Source organism: Meriones unguiculatus, chromosome 1, assembly GCF_030254825.1.
Source record: "Meriones unguiculatus strain TT.TT164.6M chromosome 1, Bangor_MerUng_6.1, whole genome shotgun sequence".
NCBI lineage: Eukaryota > Metazoa > Chordata > Mammalia > Rodentia > Muridae > Meriones > Meriones unguiculatus.
Window position 1 is genome coordinate 58,606,732 of NC_083349.1, and position 27,634 is coordinate 58,634,365.

The window sequence follows — 27,634 nt, forward strand, 5'->3', positions numbered from 1 at the left end:
TGATAGGAAAATAATTTTTATTTAGGTCTTATTTTAAAAAAGGTAGCTTTCACATATAAATTTAGACTTAAAGATTACAGTGTATATTTACCAAAAGGAACACCCCTGAAGGATGGGCACTCAGTTCACTGAGTGGGCCCAGGGAAGCCCACTCCACAGGAGGCCCGAGTGGACACACACTGTTTAATTTTTCACAACAGCGCTTCCCTGTTTCTCAACCCTGCCACCAGGGCCTGTGGCTGATAAGAAAACCCACAACCATCACTTTGGGGCAACAGCATTTCACTAATGGGAATAAGAAACACCTGTAGGAATGAAAGCACAAAGCTCAATGATCCAGATATCCCACAACAATCATTATCTGCAGCAACAATATGACAGGAGTATTTGTATAGCTCAAAAATTCTTATAAGAAGGGCTAAAGAACACAAAATTCATTTAAAGGTAATTTATATAATTAAATGAGAAAAATTATTTTATCCATATTACAAATGCCTCTACACTATGAGGCCAAAGGAAAAGACCCTTTCAAATCTGGGCTTTTCTTTCTCAGTGTTTGGCACAACCCTTCAGCTACTGTGAGATCAACAGCTGAGAGGTTTCAGGAAGTGGGCCCATAACTTTTCTGTCTGGCTTCAATACAGTATACACAAGAGCTGTCAACAAGCCGGGCGCACTCAGGTCTACCTGGGTAGCAAAAGGTTCCAGGAAAGTTACTGTGATGGGGAAGAAAGGTCTGGATGAAGTAGGTCTATAGCCACAGGTTAACTTTGTCATCTTCATGGAAAATAAGTTCAACAGCTGTCCAGAAAGTCAACAGAATCTTCTAGAGAAGGTGAAAGTTGTAAAAGCAACTTTGATATCAGCATCTCAGGGTCAGAGGAGAATTAGACAAAGATGACCAAGGATGCTTTCTAGGTCACTTGGTTCTACTTTGTGAACTGCTTCAAGGGGAATCAGTGTGTTAGTGACCACGGCAGCCCTAGAACCTTGGCCTTTAGACACAAGTGCTGGGAAGAATGAATGTACCCCAAATCCAGTTTTAAAATAAAAACGTCCTGAAATTATAATACTGTGCAGTGAATTAAGGATTGCACACTGCTCCTATGTATGGTTAAAGCCCTGCCCCAGCTTTGGTTGGGCAAGAGGTGACATCTTAAGCAGTTGTCTGTGGCTAAAAGCAGGCACTTTAGTCACACATGGGCTGGGGCAGTGAGATTGATGACATCACCCAATGGAGAAAACACAGTGCCCCACAGCTTTGGTGCAGTACAGGTTTTATCTCCCTTAAATTTCAGCTGCTTTCTGTATCTCTGAGTCTGCTAATGTAATAAACTAGTGATTAAGAATCTCTGCGAGGAACCTCTGGCTGGGTGGCAAAGTGCGTGTCCCTGCAGGCCACCAACCTGACTGTAGGAAAACAGAAAGGTACAATTTGTATCAAGTAAATGGTTGCTCAACTGGAAGATCATTTCCTAGGAACCTAGAGGCCTGGCTGTTAACCACATGGAGGAATGCTGGGACTAGACTAAAGGGAGCCTGGGTCCCAAGTGTCATCAGTCTTAACTTACCATTTCCTGATGGTCTTCTCTCTAGCCTCCTAGCTCTTGAATGTCTGAGCACACATCTCCAGAGACCAATGTAAACATTATTCAATAGACCTCAGCTTTTAAAAAAACACAGCTTGTTATATAGTGTTTGACATTCCAGTGCAGGCAGTATCTTAGCATCAGACTTCCCCTCATTCATGAGTACCGGTTTACAAAGGAACACATACAGGATATTTGATAAAACTGTGGCTGAAAAGACCATTTGAGTGCTAGACAACTGGCTCTATCCTGCAGTCAGCTGGCAAACCAGGACTATGACAAGAGAATCATAACAGAGCACAAATTCTCTGTGAATCTTAAGAGTCCATATAACCACTGTTCCCACTTAGCCCCTTGGGTCACATCTTGATATGGGAGAACATTTCCACCTCTTGCATCAACCTGCGTTCTCCTTGTTTTGGATGGGACTCTCTCCAGAGGGTTCAAGAGCCTCCTCAGGGGCCAGGGAGCCTTCTCTTCCAGTCCTAACATCAGAATATTTCAAAGCACAAGAGGAGTCCATGAACATATTAGGGATGTTGCTGCCAAAGTAGATCTTACTGTTAGAAGCAATGGCCTGGTACTTCTTGAGCTCCAGATATTCTGGGGTCAATTTGTGCTGTATGGGATAAACAAAAGCAGAAAAATTAGAATACTTTGATGTAACAGTCATCTCTTTTTCCCTAAGACTGCTTCTCCAGCTGCTCTCCTGAGTAACAGGACTCAACTCGGAATGCTTGCCAGTGACCCTACTTTACTTTGGAGTGTGGCTATCCTATTAACAGCTAAGTTCTTGACTAAAATTCCTTTAACAAGCTCCCATCTTAATGCAGGATAAATTGTATGTCTTTTTAATAAATTGGGGATCAAATAATATAGTATTTCTTTTGTAACTTATAAAGTGGCTTACATGCCTTTTCTATTTCATGTAGCTCAACTCAACTAGAAACGTATATAGAATTTCTACTGATTCTCCTGAGAGAAGTACACAAGTCAATAGTTCCATGTTAGTGCTTCTAAGGAAAAGCCTAGGTTCACAGTTGTTTAACCAGGTATCTTAGTGACTCAACTTTTTCAACCAAATTTGAGAACTGGAGTATGTGAAGAAATCATCTAATCTGGCATCACATTTTTACCCAGAAGTTGGCTATTTAAATCATTTGTGATAAGACGGATGTTTGTCAACCATCAGAACTGCTTCTACTAACATTTAAGTTTGAAACAGGACCTCACATATTTCAGGCTACATAGCAGAGGATGACCTTGAACTTTAATAATGTTGTTTTCACCACCAGATTACTGGGATTCCAGAGATCTGTCACCACACCCAGGTTGATGTGTGCTGGAGAACAAACTCAGGACCAGGCATGCTAGTCAACCACTCTACCAACTGAGCTACATTATCAGCTTCAATACAAGTATTTTGTATAAATCACACTGCCAAGACATATTCAACCTAACTTGATTTTAGTTTAAAACTCATTTTTGTTTTTTCCCCCGAATATGTGCTATGAATGTTTCCCAGGATCACTCTAGCAATCCCTTCTCCGTCTTGAGTCTGTCTTTGCTGTCCTTACTCTTTCTTGCACTTCAACATCTTTCAATCCCTGTATCTCTACCCTCTCCAGCTGGTTCTTGTCCTTTTTCTTATCCAAAACATTGCAATTAAATCTGGTCATACTGTACAACTAAATTACTTCTTAAAGCACTTTAAAAACACGTTGATTTCTGAGTAGCGTTCTCAAGATGGCACAAAATTACGACCTTTTCAGAATAAGCTTGGTCTTAGTATGATCCTGATGCTTCTATCTGGCCACATTCTCCAACCACCAACTTTAACTGTTAGATGTATGAATTTCCCACCTTGCTTCTATCTTGACGCACTTGTATTCTGTTTCTTCTGATGTTAACATTGTTTCTAATTTTATATTGGTTTCCAAAGTTCTGACAACTCACATTCTGCCCACCTATCAAATCTCACCATTTCTTCTAATTTGTCTTTCCTTTCTAAGTTAATTTTAATTATTCAAATTGCATGATCTACTTAGCAATGTCAGCATCACACACAGATGTGGAAATGTATGTGTGAAGAGGTGTTATAACAACAAGTACCAGAGCTGTGCAGCAGGAAGGGCTAGGGAGGAAAACTGTAGCATAATACGTGAGACAGTCTTCAACAATGAAAAGGCATCTCACTCCCGAACTGCAAGAATGTCTCTGGTGGGAAACACTGGTCTTAAGTTCAGCTTCTATCCTGAAAATCTAACTATCTGGAAAGCTATTCTAAAAGAGTTTCCCTCTTTTCCTGTCACTCTCTCAAGAGATCACCAACTTTTCAGAGCCCCTTACAGTACAAGTGGATGGTTTTCGGGCATCTGACCTGTGTTTATGCATCTGCTTATCTTTATTCTAGCCCTTACTTTTATAAAAACAGACAATGTTCCCTCTCTAACCAATGGATAGCAATATATCTTGCTAAATAATTGGTTGATGATGGGTTGGCCATTACCCTTTTCTGGCACTGAATTCAATTACTTCTACCATGAGAGCCTGTGAAAACTGGACGCCAAGGAGAAAGTTACTAGGGACGTGGCATGCAGAGCAGTCACCTTGTTTGAAGTGGCATATTTGTGTGCAGCGTAATACTCAGCATCTGCTTTTGCCTTCTCTCGGGCCAGGAACGCAGCATCTAGCAAATAAAACAGTCACAGCATGTTTGGGACAAAAGAAAACTGCTACTCTACTCCCTCATCTGGGTAAGAGCACCTTTTCTACTGCTTAATATTTCAGTTGTTTGCCTCACTTTAAATTATGACATTAACAATTTTCAAAATCTCAATCCTCAGGAGGGCTCCTTTTCAAGGAGAATACACTCATCACTATTAAACAACAGCTTTTTTGAGTTCACTCATTTTCTTCTCTAAGCGTTTCCTTTTTCCTCTACCTCCCTCCAATTTCCCATCACAGAAAGCCTTACCCTCCATCCAGCCAGGGTTCAGGCAAACTAACCATGTCTACATCGAAAAGCTCTACTCTATTACTGCATTGTGCCCACCCTCACCAAATTTGATCTAGAATCAGTTAACACAGAGAGATAAGAAACAGCTGACTATAAGTGTCTTCAAGACTGTGACCTAAGAACATCAGTATTAGCATATATAATGCCCTGGCTTCACTTACAAACATAACAGTATGTGATTACAGAATTTCAGATTTTTCGTTACAACTGGACCTTATATCTTTTCCCCAGCTAATTTGTGACAGCTGGATCTGCAGTTTCAGGCAGTTGAGGACTGCCTGACATGGATGCTTAGAACTGAACTCAGGTCCTCTGCAAGAGTAGTATGTGTTCTTAATCACTGAGCTATCTCCTCTGCTGTTACCATGCACATTCTTAAATTTTTTCATTTTATTTTATGTATATGGGTATTTTACCAGTATATGGGTATCTTTGTGAATCATATATATACAAGAGGGTGTTGCATTCCCTTGGGATTGGAACTATAGACAGCTGAGAGCTACCACATGGGTCTGGGGATTGAACCTGGTCCTCTGGAGAAGTAGCCAGTGCTCTTAACCACTGAGCCATCTCTCTACACCTTTCTTTTGTTTCAGCAAAAGATTTTGAAGAATTCTTATACTTCGTCAGAGAATAAAGTGAGAGCTAATAAGCCCCACTGTAAAGGCTGAACTACCAGTCACAATCTAAAGAGAGAATCAGATTATAAAAGGTTTTGTTTGTTTGCTTTTTGCTGCTGTTGTTTTGTGTCTTGAGTGTCAGGCTAGCTACTTTCTCCAGACCACAATATCCCGTGGCTCTCCCCAACAAAACCATCAAGAACTGGTCCTGAGGCAGAGAAGCAGCTTAGGACACTCCGAAGTTTAGCCTTTCATCACTGTACCTTCAATCTCAGAAATGCGTTTTTCAGTTTCTTTCTCCATCACCTTCTGTTGAAACCGAATTTTTGCCACTTGTGCAATCTTCTCTGCTTCTATAATAACACAACAAAGGGAAACTCACTCAGAATCAGCAGCACATGGTGGCGCATTATTTACATGCGGCTTTACACCTGTAAACTGTAAAACTGCTTCTGAGGTTTTATCTGGGAATTTCTTTCTTTACTGTCCTATTCTGGGTAGTGCAAGCTCTGTGGGAAGAAGGTTACACAGATTTTAGTCTTTCATGAGACTATGCAATAGTTCACAAGCTAATGGTAAAAAACGGTACAGAAGTGAAGCAACACAAACTTCTGCAAATATAGGACAACTACATAAGGTCACAAGAGAAAAACAGAATAAAGGAAATTAAACCAAGAAGATATTTTGAGGAAATTATGGACATTACCTGGTAGGGGTATGTCAGGAAGTATATAAGAAGATATATAGTTAAACAACAACAACAAAAACTATAAAAAGAGAATATGGAGCCAGATAACAAGAGAAGACAATAAAGAAAGCCTGTGTTTTAAGTGACACAGATGTTTGAGGTCTGGTAACTGCAAAGCGTGAGGGCACAGGAGAAAAATAACCCAGGACAGTAGGACAGAACCCAGAACTCAGACACTGCTGAGGACAGTGAGATGAAGAATGAGAGAGAAAGTAGTTTGTAGCAAGAGAAGCCTGAACACAGGGACACACCGTGACTCAGCAATTCTGCTCTAAGGCATGTTCTCCACAGTGCTTCTCAATAACCTGCCCCAAAGTACTATTTTTCTTTGAATTTCAATCTATTAGCAACCAACAGATTACAAAATATAATAGAAACAAATTATTAGAAAAGCAAAATTTAAAACAAAACAAAATTATACATTCTAAAATTACTAGAGTCAACATACAAAAAATGCTTTAAGAACTTCTTAAATTCTTAGTGATTGGACTGTTCCATAGTGACAGAGGAAAAAGCTGGCTCAGGCACTGTCCCACACCCTGCGCTGAACCACGCTGCTCTAGAAAAACTGCATGTGAGCACAGAGGCACTGAAAGGACAGTCATCACAGAGCAGCGCTGCAGAAACAGCAAACTAGAAAGTAACTCTTCTGCAGGAACTCACCACAGTGAACTGACTCCTGCTCACAAAATGAAATTACACTGCAAGCTGAAAATGAACAAGGCTACACTCCATTACCTACTGGAATCATTTACTTTTAAAGATTTAAGGACATCTGAGTATACAATCAAGTTCCCAGAATTCTTTCAATACACACAATGCTGTGTTGAGTCCCCTCATTATCCAACATAAAATTGATTAAGGTCAAAGTCACAGTACCTATAGTCAGAGACATTCATTTCACAAATAAATCCATACCTATAACAGCCCTTTTCCTCTCTGTCTCAGCTTCTTTCTCCACAACCTTCTGTTTCTGTGCAGCTATAAGAAGTTTTGTCTTCTCTGCCTCCCTGTGAAGTAAACCATTATAAAACTCAGAAAAGGCTTTCCCTTCCCTTCTTCCTCCTCCCTCCTTTGTGGTACTGCAATACAGCACAGTAACATGCAGGTTTCAGAGTGCAGCTCAAGCTTATCATGTGTGTGACCCTTCTGAACAAGAACAGAGAGTGAAGGGAAGGAGGGAAGAGGAAAGGAGAGAGGGTGAGCAGTGAGGGATGGAAGGAGGGGAGGAAAGAACCCACACAATTCATTTGTTAGTAGAAGCAATCATATCTAAAGTTTAAGATATTCTCCTGATCCTTGAATAAACATTGTTCCTATTAGTGGCTCAGATTGATAATCTACCTCCCTGCTTGACACTTTTTGCCTTATACTCTTAAAGTACAAACAGTTCTACAAGGAAGGAGGAGAAATAAAACTCTGAAACAAAAGATAAACTAGGAACAAAAAGGACTCAGGTTTATTACACTACAGAGCCTTGGACTCTGAATCTATATACTTGCTATATTCTCTTTCTCCTCCCCAACACTGTGTGTGTGTGTGTGTGTGTGTCAGGTAACTTCTTTCTGGTCAGTTCAGAACACATAAAAAAGAAAAAGACTCAAGAGTCAACTCAAACTCATCAGGCAAAACCTCCCTACAAGCAATGTGCAAAGACCCAGATTTGATTATCAATAATAATAATAATAATAATAATAATAATAATATAATCCCTAAACCATGTTTGTCATGCCTGAGGAGGCCAGAAGAGAGCATTGAATCCCCTAGGACTGGAAGTACATAGTAGTGAACTACCACGTGGGTGCTGGAATTGAACCCAGACCCTCTGGAGGGCCAGCCCTTGAACTCTTAACTATTGAGCCATCTCTCCAGCTCTAAGGCTAAAATGACATTCTTTCAACATTAACAAGTTTCCCTGTTTTATTGATATTTTGCTCAAGGTTCTATTCATATGTAGATTATAGCTCCTCATGTCTCCAGCAATCGTTTCATAGCAAACTGCATCTTTGGACATTGTTCTAGAAATATATCCATAAAGAGAAATCTAGTAAGTATTTACTGGGAATTAAGATACAAAAAGTAATGTTACTTAAATACAAAAGACAGCAATTTATCCAATTCCAGATTGAGCATTTTGCATGTTTTCCCTAGACTGGCATATTAATATGTAAACAGCTCTAGATAGAAATATTGGGAACCCATGAGTGTTACTCACATTAACTCAAAATTTCTTCTTATGGCTTCTGGGATTTTGGGTTTTGTAACACGCACAGCCTGAAAAAAAAAAGCCAAAATATATATGAAAAATAAGTCTTCAAACCAGGCATGGTAGCATACACATATAATCCAATCACTTAGAAGATGAAGGCAGGAAGATCAGGAAGAAGTTCAAGGCCAATTTGGGCTACACAGGCAGACCTACCTACCAAAACACAACAGAGGCAACAACAAAAGAAGTCTTTTAACCATGCCTCCTAAAGCTGAGCTCCTCAGATGACCTTAATTTAAATAACAACTGTAACACAGTTCACCAATAATTTACACAAGGATCCCACTAGCAAACCTACTGTATGCTGTCACACCAAGAAAATGATAACTTCCTAAAATTGCAATCTGTTAGTACTACATGTAAATGCAACCCAAAGCTTTAGGACAGTGGTTCTCAACCTGTGGGTCATGACCCCCTCAGCTACCTCTCTGGGTTACATTTGCATTATGATTCATAACAGTCGCAAAATTAAAGCTATGAAGTAGCAATGAAATAATTTTATGGCTGGGGTCACCACAACAGTAGGAGCTGTTTTTAAAGAATTGCATCATTAGGAAGGTTGACAAACAATGCTTTAGGATCATAAACAGCAACTCAGAGCTTGCATTCTTTCTTTCTAGAGTCTCATTTAGAACAAAGTTTACCTGTATTTGTAAACATTCTTTACTGATACTTTGTTCTAATCACAGTGGACTTTGCATAACTAAAAATATGGAATCTGTTGCTTTTGAAGGCTGACTTTCCTACACTAAGAACTTAGCTCTGGAAGCTTTTGCATTTACTAACCAAACATCCTGTACTGATACCACATACACATAACTCATGATTTAATCTCCTTTTGAAAACTGGCTAAATATTTAAGTAACAAAGCCTTTAAGCACATGAATCTTATTTTTTTTAACTTTCAAAACTTCCAATTTTTAAGAGACACTTTTGGTTTTACACCTATTTTTGTGTATATATGGGCTCTGGGCAGCAACTGCCCTTTCTTGCTGAGCTATTTCACCAGCCCATAACTTGAGAGAATCCTTTCTTTCCCAATTCACTCAGGGTTAATTTTTTTTAAAGCTGTCTATAGCAAAAATAACATCTCTATCAGTATCTAAGCTGACGGTACAGACTAAGCAAAGACTGTTTATTTTAAAAGACAAATGCATATGCACTTGCTTGGGTAGTTTAAAAAAATGAAGGAATTCTCTAGTGTAGGAAAAAAAAATCAAAAGGGGATTTAGCCCTTAAGAACAGCATCATGGTTTGGATTCCCAACACCATAAACACACACACACACACAGCATTTGTCAAGCTTTTGACAACCTGACAACCTCAACCTCTGAGGACCAAAGAGATGGTTCAATGGTTAAGAGATTCAGAGAACCTGGGTTCGATTCTCAGCACCCACTTAGTGGCTCAGAATTGTCTGAAATTTCAGTCCAAAATCTTCCTTGGAAACAGGCATGCATGTGGTGCAGAGACATACATGTAAGCAAAACACCCAAATACATAAACAAGTTTTAACTATAAAAACAAATAAACCAACCTTTGTACAACCTTCCTCATTTACAATTAAAACTAAAGACCAAACAAACAAACAAAAGACAACTCTCTTCTTTCCTCAACTTCCACCGTTTACTGGTGGAAACACCTAGAAAAGAACAGGATGAAGGCAAGGGACTTCTCCACCCTGTCTGTGAAAACTCATACAAGTTCCCTATTATTACAACTGGGACACAGAGATCAGCAATTTTTGGGCCATATTTCTAGACATTTACAAAATATCTTCAAGTTTTCTCTGGGGGGGACCCCAGAACCCTTTCAAAGTTGATGATGGCTTTCAAAGAACAAACACATAATACTTTGTAACCTGTAAGTTTATAATTCAACATGTATAATGAGTAATAAATAGCCAAACTATTGGCTGGACAAAAAGTTGGTGGAGCTATCCTTTCTAACCCAAAGGCAGAGGTGGAGAAAATCAAGTATTTGTTGTACCTGTCTTTGGAGAAGTACAGGCATTTTGAATTGAGCCACCTCTGCCTTGATTGGGCATCTCATTTTATTCTTGTTTAAAGGAAGAGAAAGAGAAAGAGTCTAAAACAGCAGTTCTCAACCTGTGGGTCATGACCCATTCAGGAGTTGCATTATCATATATTTATATTATGATTCATAACAGCAGTAAAATTACACTTATGAAGTAGCAACCAAATAACTTTATAGTTGGGGTCACTACAACATGAGGAACTGTATTAAAGGGTAGCAGCACTAGGAAGGTTGAGAACCATTGGTCTAAGGGGCTCCCTAGTTTCTGCCTTTCTTTGTATGCTAAAGCAGAGTTGACTGAATCCATCATATGGATCCTGACAGAATGACAACCACTTTAACACCTCTCACATCATGGTTTAGTCCATGGTTTAGGAACATACTGTGTAATAGTTCCTTTCTTTTGCAATAAATCCTATTAGCTTTTCAAAATGTACTTTCTCAAACTTTCCAGTGAGATATTACTCTAGCTCTCACCCAAGGCCCACAGGCACATTACCCACTGTGATCTTGTTCCTCTGGCTGTAGAACAGCTGCTTGGGAGCTTAGTGGAGATGAAAGTGGAAGGCTAGGCCCCTAAGAAGACTGCCTGGGTCTTCTTGGCTCCGACAGAATATAACGGGTGGCTGCAGAGGTGGACAATGAACCGCACAAGTCCTTTTTGAGGTACCCACAGTCACCCAAACTCACAGCAAATCTGGCTAAGCCCAGTCTAGAGATTAGTAAGGTACAAAAACTAAGGTGTTGGAAACGGAGTTCTGATGCTTCCTGGGAAGGAGTCATGGACTGGAGACCTTGGACCAAAGCACCTCACCCCTTGGGGTGTCAAGCTCAAGGATTTTAAAAGCGAGCTTTCAAAATGTCTTTAAGTGGACGGGAGGATACAGTCTAGTGGTAGGATGCTTGCTTAGCATGAGGTCTGTGGGTCTTGGAACCACAAATCAAACAAAAACAAAAGTTTTAGGCAGCATATCATTTCCTATGTGAAAAAGAACAGTCAAATCTGTAGGTAATACTGAGGACTATCAGACTAATGATGAGGATAACAGCAGGACAGAATAAGGCTTTGTGGGAAAACATCACACATCAAAGCATAGCATGAGAGGTCATAAGGACAATTCAGTGGCAAATTCAGAAGCAGAATTTATAACAAGTTTCACTATGAGCACACCAGACATACAGGCAACTTCCATTCTAGATGACTATGATTCAGAGAGAAGCACAGGCATCCAGTATTTAAAGACTTGTCAACCATCTTTTCAGCCTTATAAGAAGCATCAAATAGTATTACCTTTTTTGTGTACATAACAATTGCACAAATAACGGGTTTCATTCTGAGAAAATTTCAAGTAACTATGAGTACTACATACAGACCTTAACTAGGAGGGCCCGAAGACTAGAAATCACTAAATCTGGAGGGAACAATTAAGACTTTGACTTTGGCATAATTATATTAACTAAAACAAACCAAAGCCTAAGAAAATCAATGCAAAAGTTACTAGAAACAGTAAGTTCAACAGCGTTGTAGATATTTTAAGTTTCATTTGAGATATGAATTTTTCCCCTAAGTCAGAAATTCTAAAAGAAACAAAGAAAGGTGAGATCAAGTAAACCCATAAACTACACTTTATAAATTAAACACTAATTTAGGTAACTGATAGAATTTAAAAATATCAGTAATAAAACTAAGTGGCAAAAATATTAAAGGCCATTATTTCTGCATACATGGTCCACCTTACCAGATTTGAAATTCAATAAAAAGTTGAGTGATACAGCCAACAGACCTGAAGATCTAAAACTGCATTCTAACTATTAAAAATTTTTTGGTAAAAAGACATTTAATAAAAAACAATACATTTCAATGATATAATCATTTTTTTTCAAATAATTTTTCAAAACCCCAAATAAATATAAGTAAATTCAAAAGATCTTCGCTGCTGGTAGACTATGAAGTAGAAAGGAGTTAAAAAAACAAACAAACAAACAAAACAAAACAAAGGAAACCACTTTTACCACCCAAGTGGGATGAGGGATTGAAGCACCACCTCACAATTAACGCCAAAACAAATTTCAAATACATCAAAGCCTTTCATCCTAAATTAAGTCTCACACAATATAAGAAGTCACTAAAGTGCTGTAAGACTTCTCTTTCCAGCAGACAGAGACCATTACAGAAACCTACAAACAGTCAAAGTGCAAAGAGCAACTTATCGTGGGGTGTCCAGGCCCGATTGAAGTATTTACAACATAACTCCTATACCTAAGACTCAGAGAACATTGTAGGAGAAGGGACAGAAAGATTTTAAGAGCCAGAGGACCAGGAAGTCTGCTATGAGGTAAAAAATAGGCCAGGGTATCTAACTTCTTCACTCTTGGTAAGAGAAGAAAATAAAAAGGTATAGACATAGTAATAAATAAAAGTCACCCATGTAGCACCCATGTTAACATCCATCTGTAACTCCAGCTCCAGGAGCTCTGATACCCCCTTCTGGCCTCTAAGGGCACCAGGCACAAACATGGTGTACAGACATACATGCAGACAAAGCACGCATACATATTAAACCAAAAAGCACAGCATCACCTAATCAACAGTCGGGCTAATGGACTGAATAGATAGTTCTCATGAGACATCCATCTAACAAATACAGAAAATACACTGAGACAAGGGGACCCACTCTCTACACTTTACTCAATACAGTGCTCCAGTCACAGCTTTCTTGTTAGAATTCTTTATTGTGTCATTCTTAATAAACAGATACCAACAAGAATCAAATATTCAACCTTTATTTGAAAGATTTTAAACACTCCTAGAAACTCTTAGTCTTTATAAACATTTTAGCAAAGTAGCAGGACACAAAACTGACCTAAGAATCAGCATGTTTTTTTATATACTAATAATGAATTTCTAAAAAGAAAATGGGGGGCAGGTCAGAGGGCGTGGGATAACATTCACAATAGGATAAAACAAAACCAGCAAAAACAAAGCCAAAACTAGGAATAAACCTAACTACGAAGTGAAAACTTAAGACACTAAAGAAAGTAGAGAGACCTGCCCTACTCATGGACTGTGAGAATTAACATTATGGAAATGGCTGTGCCACTAAATCAATCTAAGGATTTAAATCAGAGCCTATATTTCATAGAAATACTATCTCTCATCCTGCCACCAACAGCCAAATGAATTATTAGTAGAAACAATACTGAACTTACGTATAAAAGACCTAGAATTTATGCAGAACCACTACACATTAGTAAGTAAAAGAAAATCCACCAGAAAAATGGCAAAGACTATGACACAGCCACTAGCAGAAGATGACCATTAAAAAAAATATCAGATGTTCAAATGCAAATCAAAAAGAGAGAACATTTCTGTCTATCTACATGGGAAAAGCCAGCGTATTTATTTAGTCCAATGCTAGTGATATATAGAGGCATTACTGATAAGGATGTGCATGTGTGCTGTTTGAAAGACAATTTGTACACAAGGAGAACATGTCATGGTTCATTATACGAATGTTGATTTAAAAAAACGGGAACACAGTAATATGAGGAAAGGAATTCTAAGTAGCTACTGAGATTTCAGCTGTTTCTGAGTAATACCATGACTGGCATGAAATACTTTTCTCCTTTTTTCATATAAATTTAATGAAAATTTCCAGGTTTACTTAAACCTTAATTGAATCAAAGCTGTTAGGCATGCTCTCTTGAAATAGCCTCTTACTCTTACAGCACTCTTAAAGCAAACACTGCTAGTGAATTACCTGTCAACTAACACATCTATTTTGTCTAGAACTCTTTCAACAAATGTAAACTCTTACATTTGAACTCTCTTTTCATGATGTTATTGAAGGCAAGGTATATTTTTACACTGATTAGTAACCATTACTATGTTTAAAAATAACTCTTACGTAGTAGAAATATGAACTTAGTTCCTCATGAAAGCCTGGGATTCTCTTACTAAAAATTTACAAGAAAATAACACTCAGCATTCTCCTCATTTCTGCAGGGATATAAAGTCAAATTACCACAGTGATTTGGTCAAGTAACTGATAACCAATAACATAAAACCATTCACCTGGAAGAGCTAGAAACTTGCCCAGAATGTTCTCAGGAGAACAGCTTACCTGGATAGTGAGCCCTGGGGCCATGGTATTTAAGTCTTTCTGCAGTGCCTGCTTCAGGTTTTCATCTATTTGATCTGTTTTTGGAGCCAAGAACAACAAATATTTGGTTATTTTTAATTAACACTTAAACAAAACCAGTCAGGAGAGACCTTGATTGTTTCACAGAGATTAAAGAATTGGATAAATAAAGTATATATCAAGTATAAATGAGGTGAATATGAAGCATTTTTCTTTTTGAGAAATTGAATAACAAACAGCTAAAATGTTTACTTCATAAGTTCAATTTAACTTTGGATCAATGTTTTTACTGAATACTTTTACTAGATTAATAATTATTGGCTAAAGCAATTTTTTTTTTTTTTTAAATGAAGAAGTGAAGTTGAGTCTTTTCTTTCTTTCTTTTTTCTTTTTTTGAGACAGGGTTTCTCTGTGATAGCCTTGGCTGTCCTGGACTCACTTTGTAGACCAGGCTGGCCTCGAACTCACAGAGATCTGCCTGCCTCTGCTTCCCACATTAGGATTATAGGCGTGTGCCACAGCACTCAGTACTGGTATAATATTCTTGTGGAATGTATACAATTTACCCTTGTTTATTCAAATGCTGATTTCTCTACCCCACTATCTGGTTTCAGTCCAGACACTGCATTTAAGCATCACCTGTCTCCAGTTTGTGTAAACATGCCACCATTTATTCTCTGTATTGTCAATAAAACAACCAGCCAGTGCTGAGCAATGGTGAGAATAGAGTGGGGCATACTGGTCCAGAGGGGAGGAGAAGGAAGCGAGGAAGCAAGTGGGAGAAAGGAACAGAGATCAGAGAGGAAGGTATTCGAACCACGAAGAGAGATGAACTGGACCTAAGATATGACTAAAAGCAGATATAATGGGTGAAATCTGAATGGTAGAAAACTATGTGGGCTTGGTGGTTTAGGATGGAGTAACTATTGCCCAGCATTTGTGCTCTAGGTTAATTAAATAAATCCTAGTCTGTGCAGTGATTTGGGTATACAGCTGGTTTAGGAATAACCACTGCTTACCTAAAAGATAGATCAATAGTAAATATTAATAACCCACAACAATTCAGCTTCACTTTGAACTTTAAAAGAGAATTGAGAGAGGAAAGTCTTTGAAGCACAGATAAATTAGAATAGAGAAAGCTATAAAGAAGCTATTACTTCACTTGATCTCACAATGACTTTTTAATCAGCTCACTGGTAGCTCCATCATTACCAAAGCAACTAGTGATGTGACAAGTCAGTCATTGTAGTAGTTGTCAATCACCAAAAGCAAGCAATTGGTTTAATCACATTTTATTTTGTGTGTTGTTGGCTCTCCTTGCACCATGTGGAGCCTGGGGACTAAACAAGTCAGGCTTGATGACAAGATTACTCTCTGAGCAATCTTGTCAGTCCCTCAATTGGTAAACTCTAAATTGATTAACCATTCCTAAACCTCACTGTGAGATATAAACTAACAATTCTAGGAAAAAGTGAACACCAAAAGCAACAGCGTTGATTCCTTGGTCAGAACTTACATGATCTCAACTGACAACTTTTACAGAAGAAAGGTAACAGGGCGGGCCTGGGACCGTGGCCCTCTGTACTTGGAAGTCTGGATCTGGAAAGGACTCACACACGGTGACAGAAGTAGTAAAAGTGCTGCACTGTGCCTATTATACAATGTAGTTTATGCTCAGCACTAGCTTTCCTCAGGGAGCCCAGGAGTTTGCTATGTGGCTGGCAGAGGGTGTCTCTACATGACCAACCCCTAGTGAAATTACGCGGTCCTGAGTGGCTAATGAGCTTGCCCAGCAGTCAGCATCTCACAGGTGCCTGCACCTTGTTAGGAAGGGAATTAAGCACACACTGTGTGTCTCCACGACGAGAGCGTTCTTGGAAGCCACGTGCAGTTTCTTTTTGACTTCACCATTGTACCTTTTACTTTCACTGGCTTTTATCTATATCCTTTATGTGTAGTAATCTCAGTTGTGAATACAACTACATGCCAGGTCCTGTCTATCTAAACAAATCCTGAATCCCAAATCAAAGTATATCTTAAGGAACACCTGTCTTCGTTTCTATCACAGTGATAAAGCACCATGACCAAAGCGACTTGAGGAGGAGGAAAGGGTTATTTCACCTCACAGATTAATCCATCACAAAAGAAAGTCAAGGCAGGGCAAAAGCCTTGAGGAATGGAAGAAGCTACAGAAGAACGCTGCTTAGTGGCTTGCTTACCCTGTTTTCATACAGCATCCAGGACCTTGAACGCAGGAGCGGCACCACTCACAGTGAGCTATGCCCTCCCACATTGACCATCAGTCACGAAAAATACTCCATAGGCCTGCCCACAGGCCAATCAAGTGGGGTATTTTCATAGTTGAGGCTCCTTTTCCCAAATGACTCTAGCTAATGTCAAGCTATAAAACTAGCCAGCACAATCCCAAACATATACTTCTGAGTTTTAATAAGCTATCATAGTAAAAACAGAATATAGCGTGTGAACAGTGATTTTCTAATTCCTACCAAATTACATAAGAAATTACCATTTAAGTGTGGTGGTACATGCCTTTAATCCCAGCACTTGGGAGGTGGAAGCAGGCTGATCTCTGTAAATTCAAAGTCAGTCTGGGCTATATAGTAAAATAGTGTCTCCAAAAAGAAAAAGAAAGAAAGAAAAAAAGAGAGAAAAACAAGAAAATCATCACTTAAGATAAAAACGTAATTTAAAGATACTCGGTCTATTAGAAATTCAAAGAAAATGCTCAAACGGCCCAAAGTTTACTAACATTACAGCATCAATAATTATGTTAGTGTGATTTCTAATTGTTAATCGTCTATTTATATACTTAAAACAAATTAATACTTACCAAACAATTCTATGTAAACTTCCTGAAGTGTATGGGCACTGCAGAACTGGTTCAGCTCATGGTGGATCTTATTGAAGATTAAAGTCTTGTCATAGTCTGCGGTGTAGTTCCTCACAATGTCAAACACTAAGGGAGACACAACCTGTGTTTGTTTCACACAACAGCGACCCAACTCTCTTCAAATTCAGCGATGATAAAGTGACACCTCATCCACGAGGGAAAGCATAACAAAACAGTGAAAACATAAAGCCCGCTCACAGATCTTACACTCCTTGGGCTCAACTGAACATACTTTCCTGCATTTATAGTACTAACAGAAGACCTCAAGGACCACACTAGGGGAAGGTTAGGTTGTCAACACTAAGGGAAGAATGACAGTCAGATGTGCACTCACGCCGCAGTGTGAACATGAACTGAGAAGCAGAAAAGTATAAGCAATTATTGCATGGCCAAACTTTAGCCCAGAGGTAAAGACTGAACTGAAGAACAGCAAGAGAAAAGGAAGCTGATGCAAAATAGACATATGTATTATAAAATCTATAAAAAAGTGAATATTTGTATAGTTTTTTAAAAGGTGGTCACGGAACTCAGCTATTCCACTCATTAGGTATATTCCTGAAGGACTCTACTTCAACAGCCATCTTACTGCTATACTCTTCACAACAGTAAAAAACTGGATCTAGCCTAGGTGTACATCAACAGATAAATGGACTTTTTAAAAAGTGTCACAGATATACACAAGGGAATTTTATGAAGCTGTAAATTAAAATGAAATCATTACATTTTCATGATGGATGGTGCTGGAAACCATTACGATAAGTGAAATAAGCCAGATTCAGAAAGGAAAACACTTGCGATTTTTCTCTCATACTTAGAACCTAGATTAACATTGTGCATATGTGTGTATGTATCATACAACTAGAAAGAAAATCATGAGAGGCAAAGGAGAGATCCAAGGAAGGGGAGAAAGCAAGAGTAATGAAACACACATGACATGAAAGAAGGGAGGATTACCTGAAGGAACAGAACCAGTCAGCGGAGACAGGGGATACGGGAGGAGAGCCACAGGTGAAGGGAGTTAATGACAATGAAGTATAATGACATGCATGAAAATGCCATAATGAAATCCATTGCTTTATATGCTATTTTAAAATTCCTAAGCATAATTTTTAAAGGCTTGTATTTTTGAAAGTCTCTGGGCTATCAAAGAAGGGGCTAACATTTACTAGGCTAGACTTTCCATTAGGCAATTTATATACATTGGTATTTAATTTACCACCTCCCTAATTTTCCATCTTAGAAAACTAAGAACCAGAAACTTTTAGAAATATCCCCAAAGGTACACACCAGACTACATCCAAGTTCTATTCTACCTATAAAACATGCTGCTATCTGTATTTGTTTTCATATCCAAATATTTGCTCCACTGGCCTTCCTACGTAGGATATTAGATGCAACTGGATTCTAGGTCCTAGTTGATGGAACAGTTGTTGATAAATAACTGCTAAATATATGGCTTCATCATCTTCCAAAAAAACCAGTGATCTAAAAGTCCCCTGTCTATCTCTAGGGACAGAGCCATAAATTTTCTCTTTTTAAATTCTGAATCACAATCCACTCCAGTGATTAGTAATCAGAGAACACAGTTACCTGTTGCTCTGTGTATGTGTGTGTGGGGGGGAATTGATGCCAAGATGCTATGATGATACTAAAATCCATAAATGTCTAAGTCTTTTATATTAAACTGAGCACATAAACTGCACATCCTCCTGTATACTTTGTCATGTCTAGGTGATTATACAATAGCTAACACAATATAATTACTATGTAAATGGTGACTACATTGTATAGTTTGGGGAAAAATGACAGGAGGGAAAGTCAAAATATGTTTTGTATAGATTCAGCTTTTCCTCTGAATATTTTTGGTATGTGTTTGGTTAAACCTGTGAATGCACAAGCCACAGATATGGAGGGCTGACTGCAGATTAAAGACCATGAGGCAAGTAACGTCTAAGAAATATCATTCAAAACTGCTTGACAATAATATACTTACAACCCTTTACCCTGAGATATTCCCACTACCTGTGTCTGTACAAGTGATGTGAAGTTTAACATGGCCCTATGTAAGTGAATATTTGTATAGTGAGGCTGCCATCCTCACTTCGTCACCGCTCTTGTGAAACACAAGCACTGGCTCCTTCAGCACGCCAATTTGTTAGCAAGGGTAAAGAAAGGCCAGACAGCTTCAAAACTTACAGTTACACGAGCTGCACAGGCACCTCCATGTGTGCACTTGGGCATGCCGTCAAACATACTCAGGGGCCACAAATCAATTTCAGGTGTCATCTCTGGGTCTTCCACTAACTAGGCCATACTGGCTGGCTTCTGGACCTCAGGGATCTTCCCACTTCTGCCTCAGCACTGGATGACAAGTGCACAGCAAGCTCTTGGGTGCTAAGGACTGAACTCAGGTCCTCATGCCTGCACAGCAGGGGCTCTACTGACTGTGCAACCCTCCTCCACAGCCCAGACTAGTTTTTAAAGAACATGTATCCACATTATCTTTGTGGTGTTCATCTCTTACTGAGAAAATGCTTCCTTATACTACAGACTTTCAGACTGCTTTGCAAGTTATAGCAAATCTCAACTAAAAAATGACAAATGAGTATGACCCAAAGAAAATGATCAGTTATAGATCTTTATAGGATACCAAGAATTTCTTCCCCAACATAACAGGATACATGCCACTTTCTTTTTCTACAAACACTTGCTTTTAGAAACAGTAAATTCAGAGAGGAATAGCTCATAAAGTTCCTGAAAAGTAATTCTGTCCAGAACTTGTGACCTGTTTCTATCTCTATTTCCTGCAAATGAAAATACTTTCATGATCACTCTTTTATATTCATCCTTAGTAATTACTAAGGAGATAAAACTTTAAAAAAATACCTTACTATTCCTTCCTCAGTTATAAATACCCTGATTACAATTATACAAACACAGCAAATAGGTAACATACCTGCATAAGGAGCCAACATATTAACCACTTCTATTCGGTCAATATAGATCATGACCCCACCACTAAAAACAAACAAACAAACAAACAAAAATGGAAAATGTGAGCCAGTGCCAAAATAATAAAGCCCAATAAAGGAGTTACAGATAGACCTAGGGAGAACTTGAAAAATTAGCTCATAACCTAAGAGAGCTTGGTCCCTTTTAAAATGTATCTGTCCCTCTATAAATGTCAAAGATACTTTCGTAGGTTTGTAAATAAGTCATTTAAGCTAGGTAATTAAAAAAATACCTTGTACTTCATATACCTCATTTGATACAATTTAATGTGTAGTAAATATATTTTAGTGATACCCCAGCCTTGTTTCCTTTCTTGCCCTCATCCTTTGTAAGGCAGCAATTCTTTTTTTTTTAAATATTTTATTTATTTATCATGTATACAATGCTCTATCTACATATACACCTGCAGGCCAGAAGAAGACACTAAATCTTATTATAGATGGTTGTGAGCCACCAAGCGGTTGCTGGGAATTGAACTCAGGACCTCTGGAAGAGCAGGCAGTGCTCTTAACCTTTGAATCATCTCTCCAGCCTGACAACAATTCTTAGAGGCCTTTAAAACAAAAGCATACTTAGGGACTTCATTAGAAACATAAATTCTATTACAGATCCACTGACTTGGAAACTCTCAGATGACATTTAACATTATAAAGACAAAAAGTGGAATAATTTTGTTCTAAGTAATCTTTTATTGAACATTAATTCAGAGCAAAGTTCCTGGCCATATACACAAATTCTAATCCTTACAATAACTATAACATAGGTCTTACTCCCTGACTTTAGAGAACTAAGCTTAGCGAAGCTAATCAAGATATCAGAGCAGCGCAAGGGAGATTCGAAGCTTAGATGTTCTGCTTCATTTTCCCGTCAGTTAAAATAATAACACAGGTGTGCTAATGCTGATGTACAATTAGTCTGCTAGCTCTAAACTCCACTTTTCAATAATATCCTAAAATGGAATGCTCCCATTTGCAGCTTCATACAAATAATTCACAGCACAGAAACTTCTATTGCTGTCATGCCTATATGATAGTGTCTTACTCAGGCACGGTGATATATACCTATAATCTCAGGGTTTGGGAAGCAGAGGCAGTAGGACTGCTTCAAGTCTGACACCAGCCTAATCTACATACTAAGTCCCAAGTCAGCCAGGGTCATAGTGAGAGTCTGACTGAAAAACCCAAACAGAACAACATACAAACAAAGGCTTCTTAAGTGATGACAGCTCTAAGAACTCCATCAGAACTATAGAAAAGAAAGAGTGATGGGTCATAAAGGAAGCTTACCTTGTTCCACAAGGCACATTTTTAACTTCATCTGTTTGTAGTGTTGTCTGGGAAGATAAAAAAAAAAAAAACTCATCAAAATTTCTTAAAAAAAAAAAAAAAAAAGCTAATCTAGCCAGGCATAGTAGCACACACCTTTAATCCCAGCATCTGAAAGCCAGCTGCAGGTGGATCTCTGTGAATTCAAGGCCAGCCTGGTCTATACATAGTAGCTGCAGGACAGCTAGGACTACATGGAAAGACCCAGTCTCCAAACCAAACCAAACCAACCAAACACACAACCTGCTGATCCCAGGGAGAAATCTCTGTAGAGCTGCTGCCAGTAAGCACAAGAGAGCCCTGCCATGATTTCAGCCTCCAAAGTTCAGCTACCAAGTTAGCCTTTTCTCCCTATATCTAGAAAGACTGCATGGTTTATAACTAAAGCTGGACTCAAATGCACTAGGAAGTATTCAATGTCCAATCTATTAGTAGGCACGACATTTTTTTTTTCTTAAGTATCTTATTTGTCTAGAGCAGGCTTAAGATAACAAACTATACAGCTCACTTACAACTGACAATATGACTAAGGGCTGTGCTCTGAACTTTGATTCCTGGCTATTACTGTTTCCAGTGATGATGTGCACACAAGTACGTTTTGAATCAAAATTACCCTAGAACTTAAGAGCAAAGCTATAATCATTGTTTTACTTCAGGACCTAATGCTCTCTCACTGATTTTGTTCAGTTTCCTCTTAATGTAAGTGCCAAAACCAATACTGGTTCTTAATTGCTTTGCCATATCACATCTTTTGTATCAGAATGGCCTCCAACCCAAGGCTTCAAAAACAGGTTAGCAGTATATTCTGGGACACGTTATACCTAGTTAAGCACACAAAATATGCTTTTTTATGAAATATGGTCCCTGTTACCTAAAAGTCACAATCTAACATAGGAAACACAATTCTTAAAATCTACCAGTTGATACACAAGTAACAGCATAAATTTAGTTCTGGGTACTAAGTTACAAGGAAGAATTTACTAGTCTTAAAAGCTCTTAGAGAGCTAGCTCATCAATTACAAGTACTCAGCTCTTTTTCAAAGGCCTGGGTTTGGTTTCCATTACCCACATAGGGTGGCTTTGCAACTGCCTGTAACTCCTATTCTAGAGCATTCAACACCTCTTCTGGCCTCTGCAGACACCATTTGATGCACCTACAGACAAATAGGCACATACAATACATATAAATTACAAAATAAATTTTTTTTAAATTAGGTATTAATAAGCAGATCTACAAGTGAAGAATAAGAACTTAAGAGGAACAGCTTAAGTTCAATTAATGTCCTATTCAAACACACACAGCGAAGACAGAAAGAAGTACACGCCCAAAGCAGACAGGCTTGCCTGAAGCAAAAGGTGCTATTCAGATAAGTGGTAAATTCCAGGAAAAGAATACAGTGATATTAGGTCGAGGGCCTTGAATAGTTGCTGAACAGTTTAAGTGCTCTTTAATCCATGTTATATACAATCATAAAATGAATCTTTCAGAAAAAATTGTTAGAGTGGTCGTGCAAACCCATAATACTAGCTATGTAGGAGGCTGAGGTGGGAGGAGTGCAAGTTCCACACTAACTTCGGAAATAGTGAGGCCCAATTTGGGAAAGAAAATACAAAAGATGTAGGCTCAGTGGTGGAGACTTGCCTAGAACGCTCAAGGCTCTGGGTTTGAAAGGAGAAAAGGGGTTTTCCTTAATTCCTCTGATCATGTAATACAGTTGCTATTCAGCTTACTGAGGGGAAAGAAAAGCAGCTAGGAAGCTGAAGAAACAATTTGTCTAGGATTAAGTTAGTAAGGCCAGGGACATAGGAGAAGAAGAGGGAGGGTAGGATTGGGAGGAAGTTGGGGAGGAGGCTACAGCTGGGATACAAAGTGAATAAACTGTAACTAATAAAAACATAAAAATTAAAAAAAAGGTTAGTGAGGCCATGAAAACTGAAAGATGCCAATCTTGGAGACATAATAAAGGAAGGAGGTGATCACTGGTTGAATATACAATTCCAGCATACAAAGAATAAAATGTAATTCTTCAGTTGAGAGATTAGCATGATGGTAATATTAGAGATAATTCTAGATAAAGTGAGGGGAGAAGGTTGATAAAGAAATGAGTTCAGTATATTTTACTTCTTTCAAAGCATTAAACTAATGCTATTTTCACTACTCTGTACCAACTTTCAAATCAAGAAAAAGTAGGAGTTAAACAGTAACTGTTCAGTTTAATATCCTGTCTTATGTACTTCTATATACCTAATTATTTTCCAAATATGAGGAAAATATTATGTTGGCACACATGTGTAATCATAGCCTTCAGGAAATTGAGTTGTGAGTTTGGGTTTAGCCTGTACTAGGTAACAAATTTTAGGACAGCTTTGGCTACACAGTGGACTCTGTCTCAAAAACCAAACCAAAACAAAACAAAAAACACACGATCAGAAAAGTGAGTCTATGTTTACTTTATAAAGTATATACAAGCTGAAGGTTTTAATATAATTTCTCTAAGCACTGCTTTGTTTCTGCACCTTACATATGGAATTATATTCATGCATATAAGTCCTTTCAATTGTCAATTCTGTTAAATCATTTGTATAATATGTACATACTAATATTATACTAATATGTTCCCCAAATCCCAAAACATAAATCTATGACTATTCTTAAGAAAATTTTCTTTAAAAGGTTTTATGAATGGAATTCTTGCCTAGAATGCTACTTTTTTTTTCTTTTTTTTAAACATAGAAAGGACATTCCTATTTTGTTACACTGGCTCTAACATTTAATTTTTAATTAATTATCTAAACATGCAAATTATAAGTTTATGTTAAAATCTTTTATTAATCTCACTTCGTCTCTAACAGTTTATTCCATCACACACAGTATATCTGCTATATGCATATAATTAAACATCTGTTTACTATTACTGCCTACATATACTCTGTTACTGTTTGACAGTGAGCTTAAGGAAGGTGGAAGACTTCCCTGGCTTTGAACAAGATCTAAGAAAGAGCCCGGTCTCAGTCTGAGGATGCCATGTTAACTTCAGGACTATTTAGAGCTGTTGGTGAGCTAAGATCAGAAGAGAAAGAAAAAGTAACATGAAAATATTGTTCTAGAGGTTTTGTAACCTAAAACATTTTCCTTTTCTTTTGTTTAAAACTGTATCAATCAATTATATTATAGTGCCATTTAATATGTTAACTGCATTGCCATATATAAAATATGGTTTTAAATTAAAAAAAAAAAAACAAACCCAAAGGCTGAGTAAAATATGGGAGGCCAATCTTAGCACTTAGCAGAAAGCTGAAAATTAAAAATATTTATCATCTCACTGATTTTACAAAATTAGTTAGAGCCCAATCGTGTTTTGCCATCTTTTTATATCAAACTATATTTTTTAAGTATGTCCTGTGGCCAAGATACTTTTTGCAAGAACCAGATACTTATTTCAAATATTCTGAAATGGTGTCAAAGTACCACATTCATTCAGGTTCCTCCCAAATTTGTATTTAATGCACTGGGCAAAAATGTGAGGCCATAAACTGTGTATAAAAGTTCATCCCTCCATGATAACAGTAGCCTGGGAGCTGCCTCTATAGAAACCAAACAGCTCTAACCCAAGCAATCACTGATTTGTATTCCTGTGTTCTCAATTAGTTTTATTTCGACTGCAGTTAACAGAAAACCTGCTGATACCATTAAACAGATGGCAGCACTCAGTCTTCACAGCTGCCTCGCCCCCTTTCAGCTCATCTCAAGGCAGTGTCTGAAATCATTGTGCTATGACAGTTGTACTCTGAACTTTCACTCTACATTTAAGTAAACACCAACATTTGCTTAAGCAATAAGGAAATCCATCTCCACCCACAAGTGTGGTAACTCCTGTCACACCTGTCTATCTGGAATCCCTAGGAATCACTCACCTGCACAGATCTGAATGTAGTAATGAAAGGCAACATGATATGATAGCCTGGTCCACTGGGGCTAGTTAGTAAAGCTCCTCCCCTGCAAAAAGATGTTTCAGAACTGTCAGTTTTCTTTTCACCTCCAAAATGCTATAGTAAGCATTCACTATTACTCATGTTACTAACCTACAAGCCTTACAACAGAGTCCCTCAAGAGGGACAACTGCTACTAAAGACATCCACCACACTTAAAAATGGGAGACTTTATCAAAGCCAACTGCCAGGATCGCACCCTGTTTCGTAAGCTCCACCAAGCACACCTCTGGGTCTCCAGCACTGCTCTGGGGCTCAAAAGATGCTCTCTGCTCTTTAGCTCTCCGATAAATACTTATGGAACAGTCTAATGACTCTCAATTAAGGTACCTCAATTGCACATAACAAGAGACAAGTCAAAACAAAACATTTAATCACTAAGTTTTAAAACAAACTTTCAAAGAAGAAGAAAATGTCTGAGGTTCTTTTAAGACATCATTAAAGTGCTGGGAACAGACAGTTTCAGTATAAAAATTAGCATGGAAAGATGGATGGCAAAAGGGTTGAGATTATAAGTGAGATATGGATTTCTTCATCAAATTCTGAAAAATGTGAACTCTGAACCCCACCCCCGGAAATTATGAAGAGTAGGTGTTTAGGGACAAATACAACAAAAATTCCTATTTTACACAACGAACTGTAAATTTTTTGGGAGTGGTGTCTCGATATGTTTGTCCTCTTTGTGGTTTTCAGAAGGACAATGACAAACTACGCAGAAATGTGCTGGCACTTCTTATGCTATGTCCATCTGTTAAGACATACCACCAAAACTGTACTTCTTCTAGGATTCAGGACAGATCTAAAAGTAGAAATACCACTTAGGGGGCACGACGGAAAAATCTGCTTGTTTCTGAATAAACCACTATCCCATTTCCTCCGAAAACTGGCTTCTCTTACCAGTCTATACCAAAGGGAGCTGGTGGTGATTTATACCGAAGAATAGCCATGCCAAATCAAGTAGACGACAACAGAGTCCACACTTCCTCGCCTTGACTCGAAAAAAGTGAGAAAGGTGGTCTGCAAATGTGGTTTCTGTCTCTTAGGCTTTAGGAACATTACACTGCCATGGTCACTAAGACTTTGGGAGACATAACCAAAGGGAGTTTTTTAATGAAAAAGGAAAAAAAAATAGAGAGAACTGTCGTTTAAAATAAGGCCAACAAATCCCGGAAAGCATCCACAGTGGCAAACTGCGGACACCTGGACAGTTGTACGCGCTCTGGTGAGTTAGTCATCTCCTGTTTCCTTCCCTCCTACGGTGTCGTCCCTCCGCACAGAACCAACTTGGCACTACGCTGACACCTGAAAGGTGCCCCGCCAAAGATTAATTCCCCAAGGCTGGGGATTCCGCTTCCCGGGGCTGGAAGCGCTCCCCTGCCGCTGCGGAGGGACCAACTTCCCAGACTCCACGGTGAGCCCCGGACCCCTCGCCGGCTGCGCAGGACGCTCACCTGTAGTACACGGCCAGGTGTCCTTCCTCGATCTTGTGGATGGAGGCGTAGAGGAGGACCACCACCAGCCCCACCACTGCAGCCACCAGGAACCGGGCTTGAGTCATATTCATCCTTGTTCCTCCTGAGCAAAGCGGAGGAGAGGAACCTCAGTGCCCTGAGGGACAGGCCAGTCCCCACCCTGCCAAGAGCCCGCGTCCGCTCGCGGGCTGAGGCGGGAAGCCCCGCGCCCCGGCCCCTCGCTCTCCCTCAGCGGGCGCTGGCCCCCGCCAGCCCCCGCGCAGGCGGCCCCGGCTCGGCGCGCGTCGTGACACCCCTTCCCCGGCTCCCCCGGCGGAAGGCCCCGACCCAGGACGGTCCTAGCCTCGGGCACACGAACACCCGCGACCCCTCCGCCGCGCCTCACCGGTCAGTGACGCATCGCCCCCGCCCGCACGTGTAGCCGACACCCGGCCCCGCCAACTGCTGCCAACAGCCGGCCCCGCCCACCTGCCCGGCACTGCGGCTGCGCGGGCACGCAC

The 27,634-nt window shown here is 39.1% G+C and overlaps 1 protein-coding gene across 2 annotated transcripts; it reads right to left on the minus strand.

Moving 5' to 3' along the window:
* Erlin1 (ER lipid raft associated 1) lies at nt 1–27,634 on the minus strand. 2 transcript variants are annotated; one of them, XM_021644661.2, is made up of 12 exons: nt 27,520–27,634; nt 27,114–27,237; nt 25,588–25,669; nt 21,634–21,680; nt 20,292–20,353; nt 17,276–17,401; nt 14,407–14,480; nt 8,192–8,250; nt 6,895–6,986; nt 5,492–5,581; nt 4,199–4,278; nt 1–2,208 (listed from the first exon to the last, which is right to left on the minus strand). In XM_021644661.2, the coding sequence occupies exons 2-12, from the start codon at nt 27,224–27,226 to the stop codon at nt 1,987–1,989; spliced, it is 1,047 nt and encodes a 348-aa protein (XP_021500336.1). In that variant the 5' UTR covers nt 27,227–27,237; nt 27,520–27,634; the 3' UTR covers nt 1–1,986. The 2 variants fall into 2 exon arrangements, with proteins under 2 accessions (XP_021500336.1, XP_021500337.1); XM_021644662.2 differs by lacking the exon at nt 27,520–27,634 and adding an exon at nt 27,462–27,490.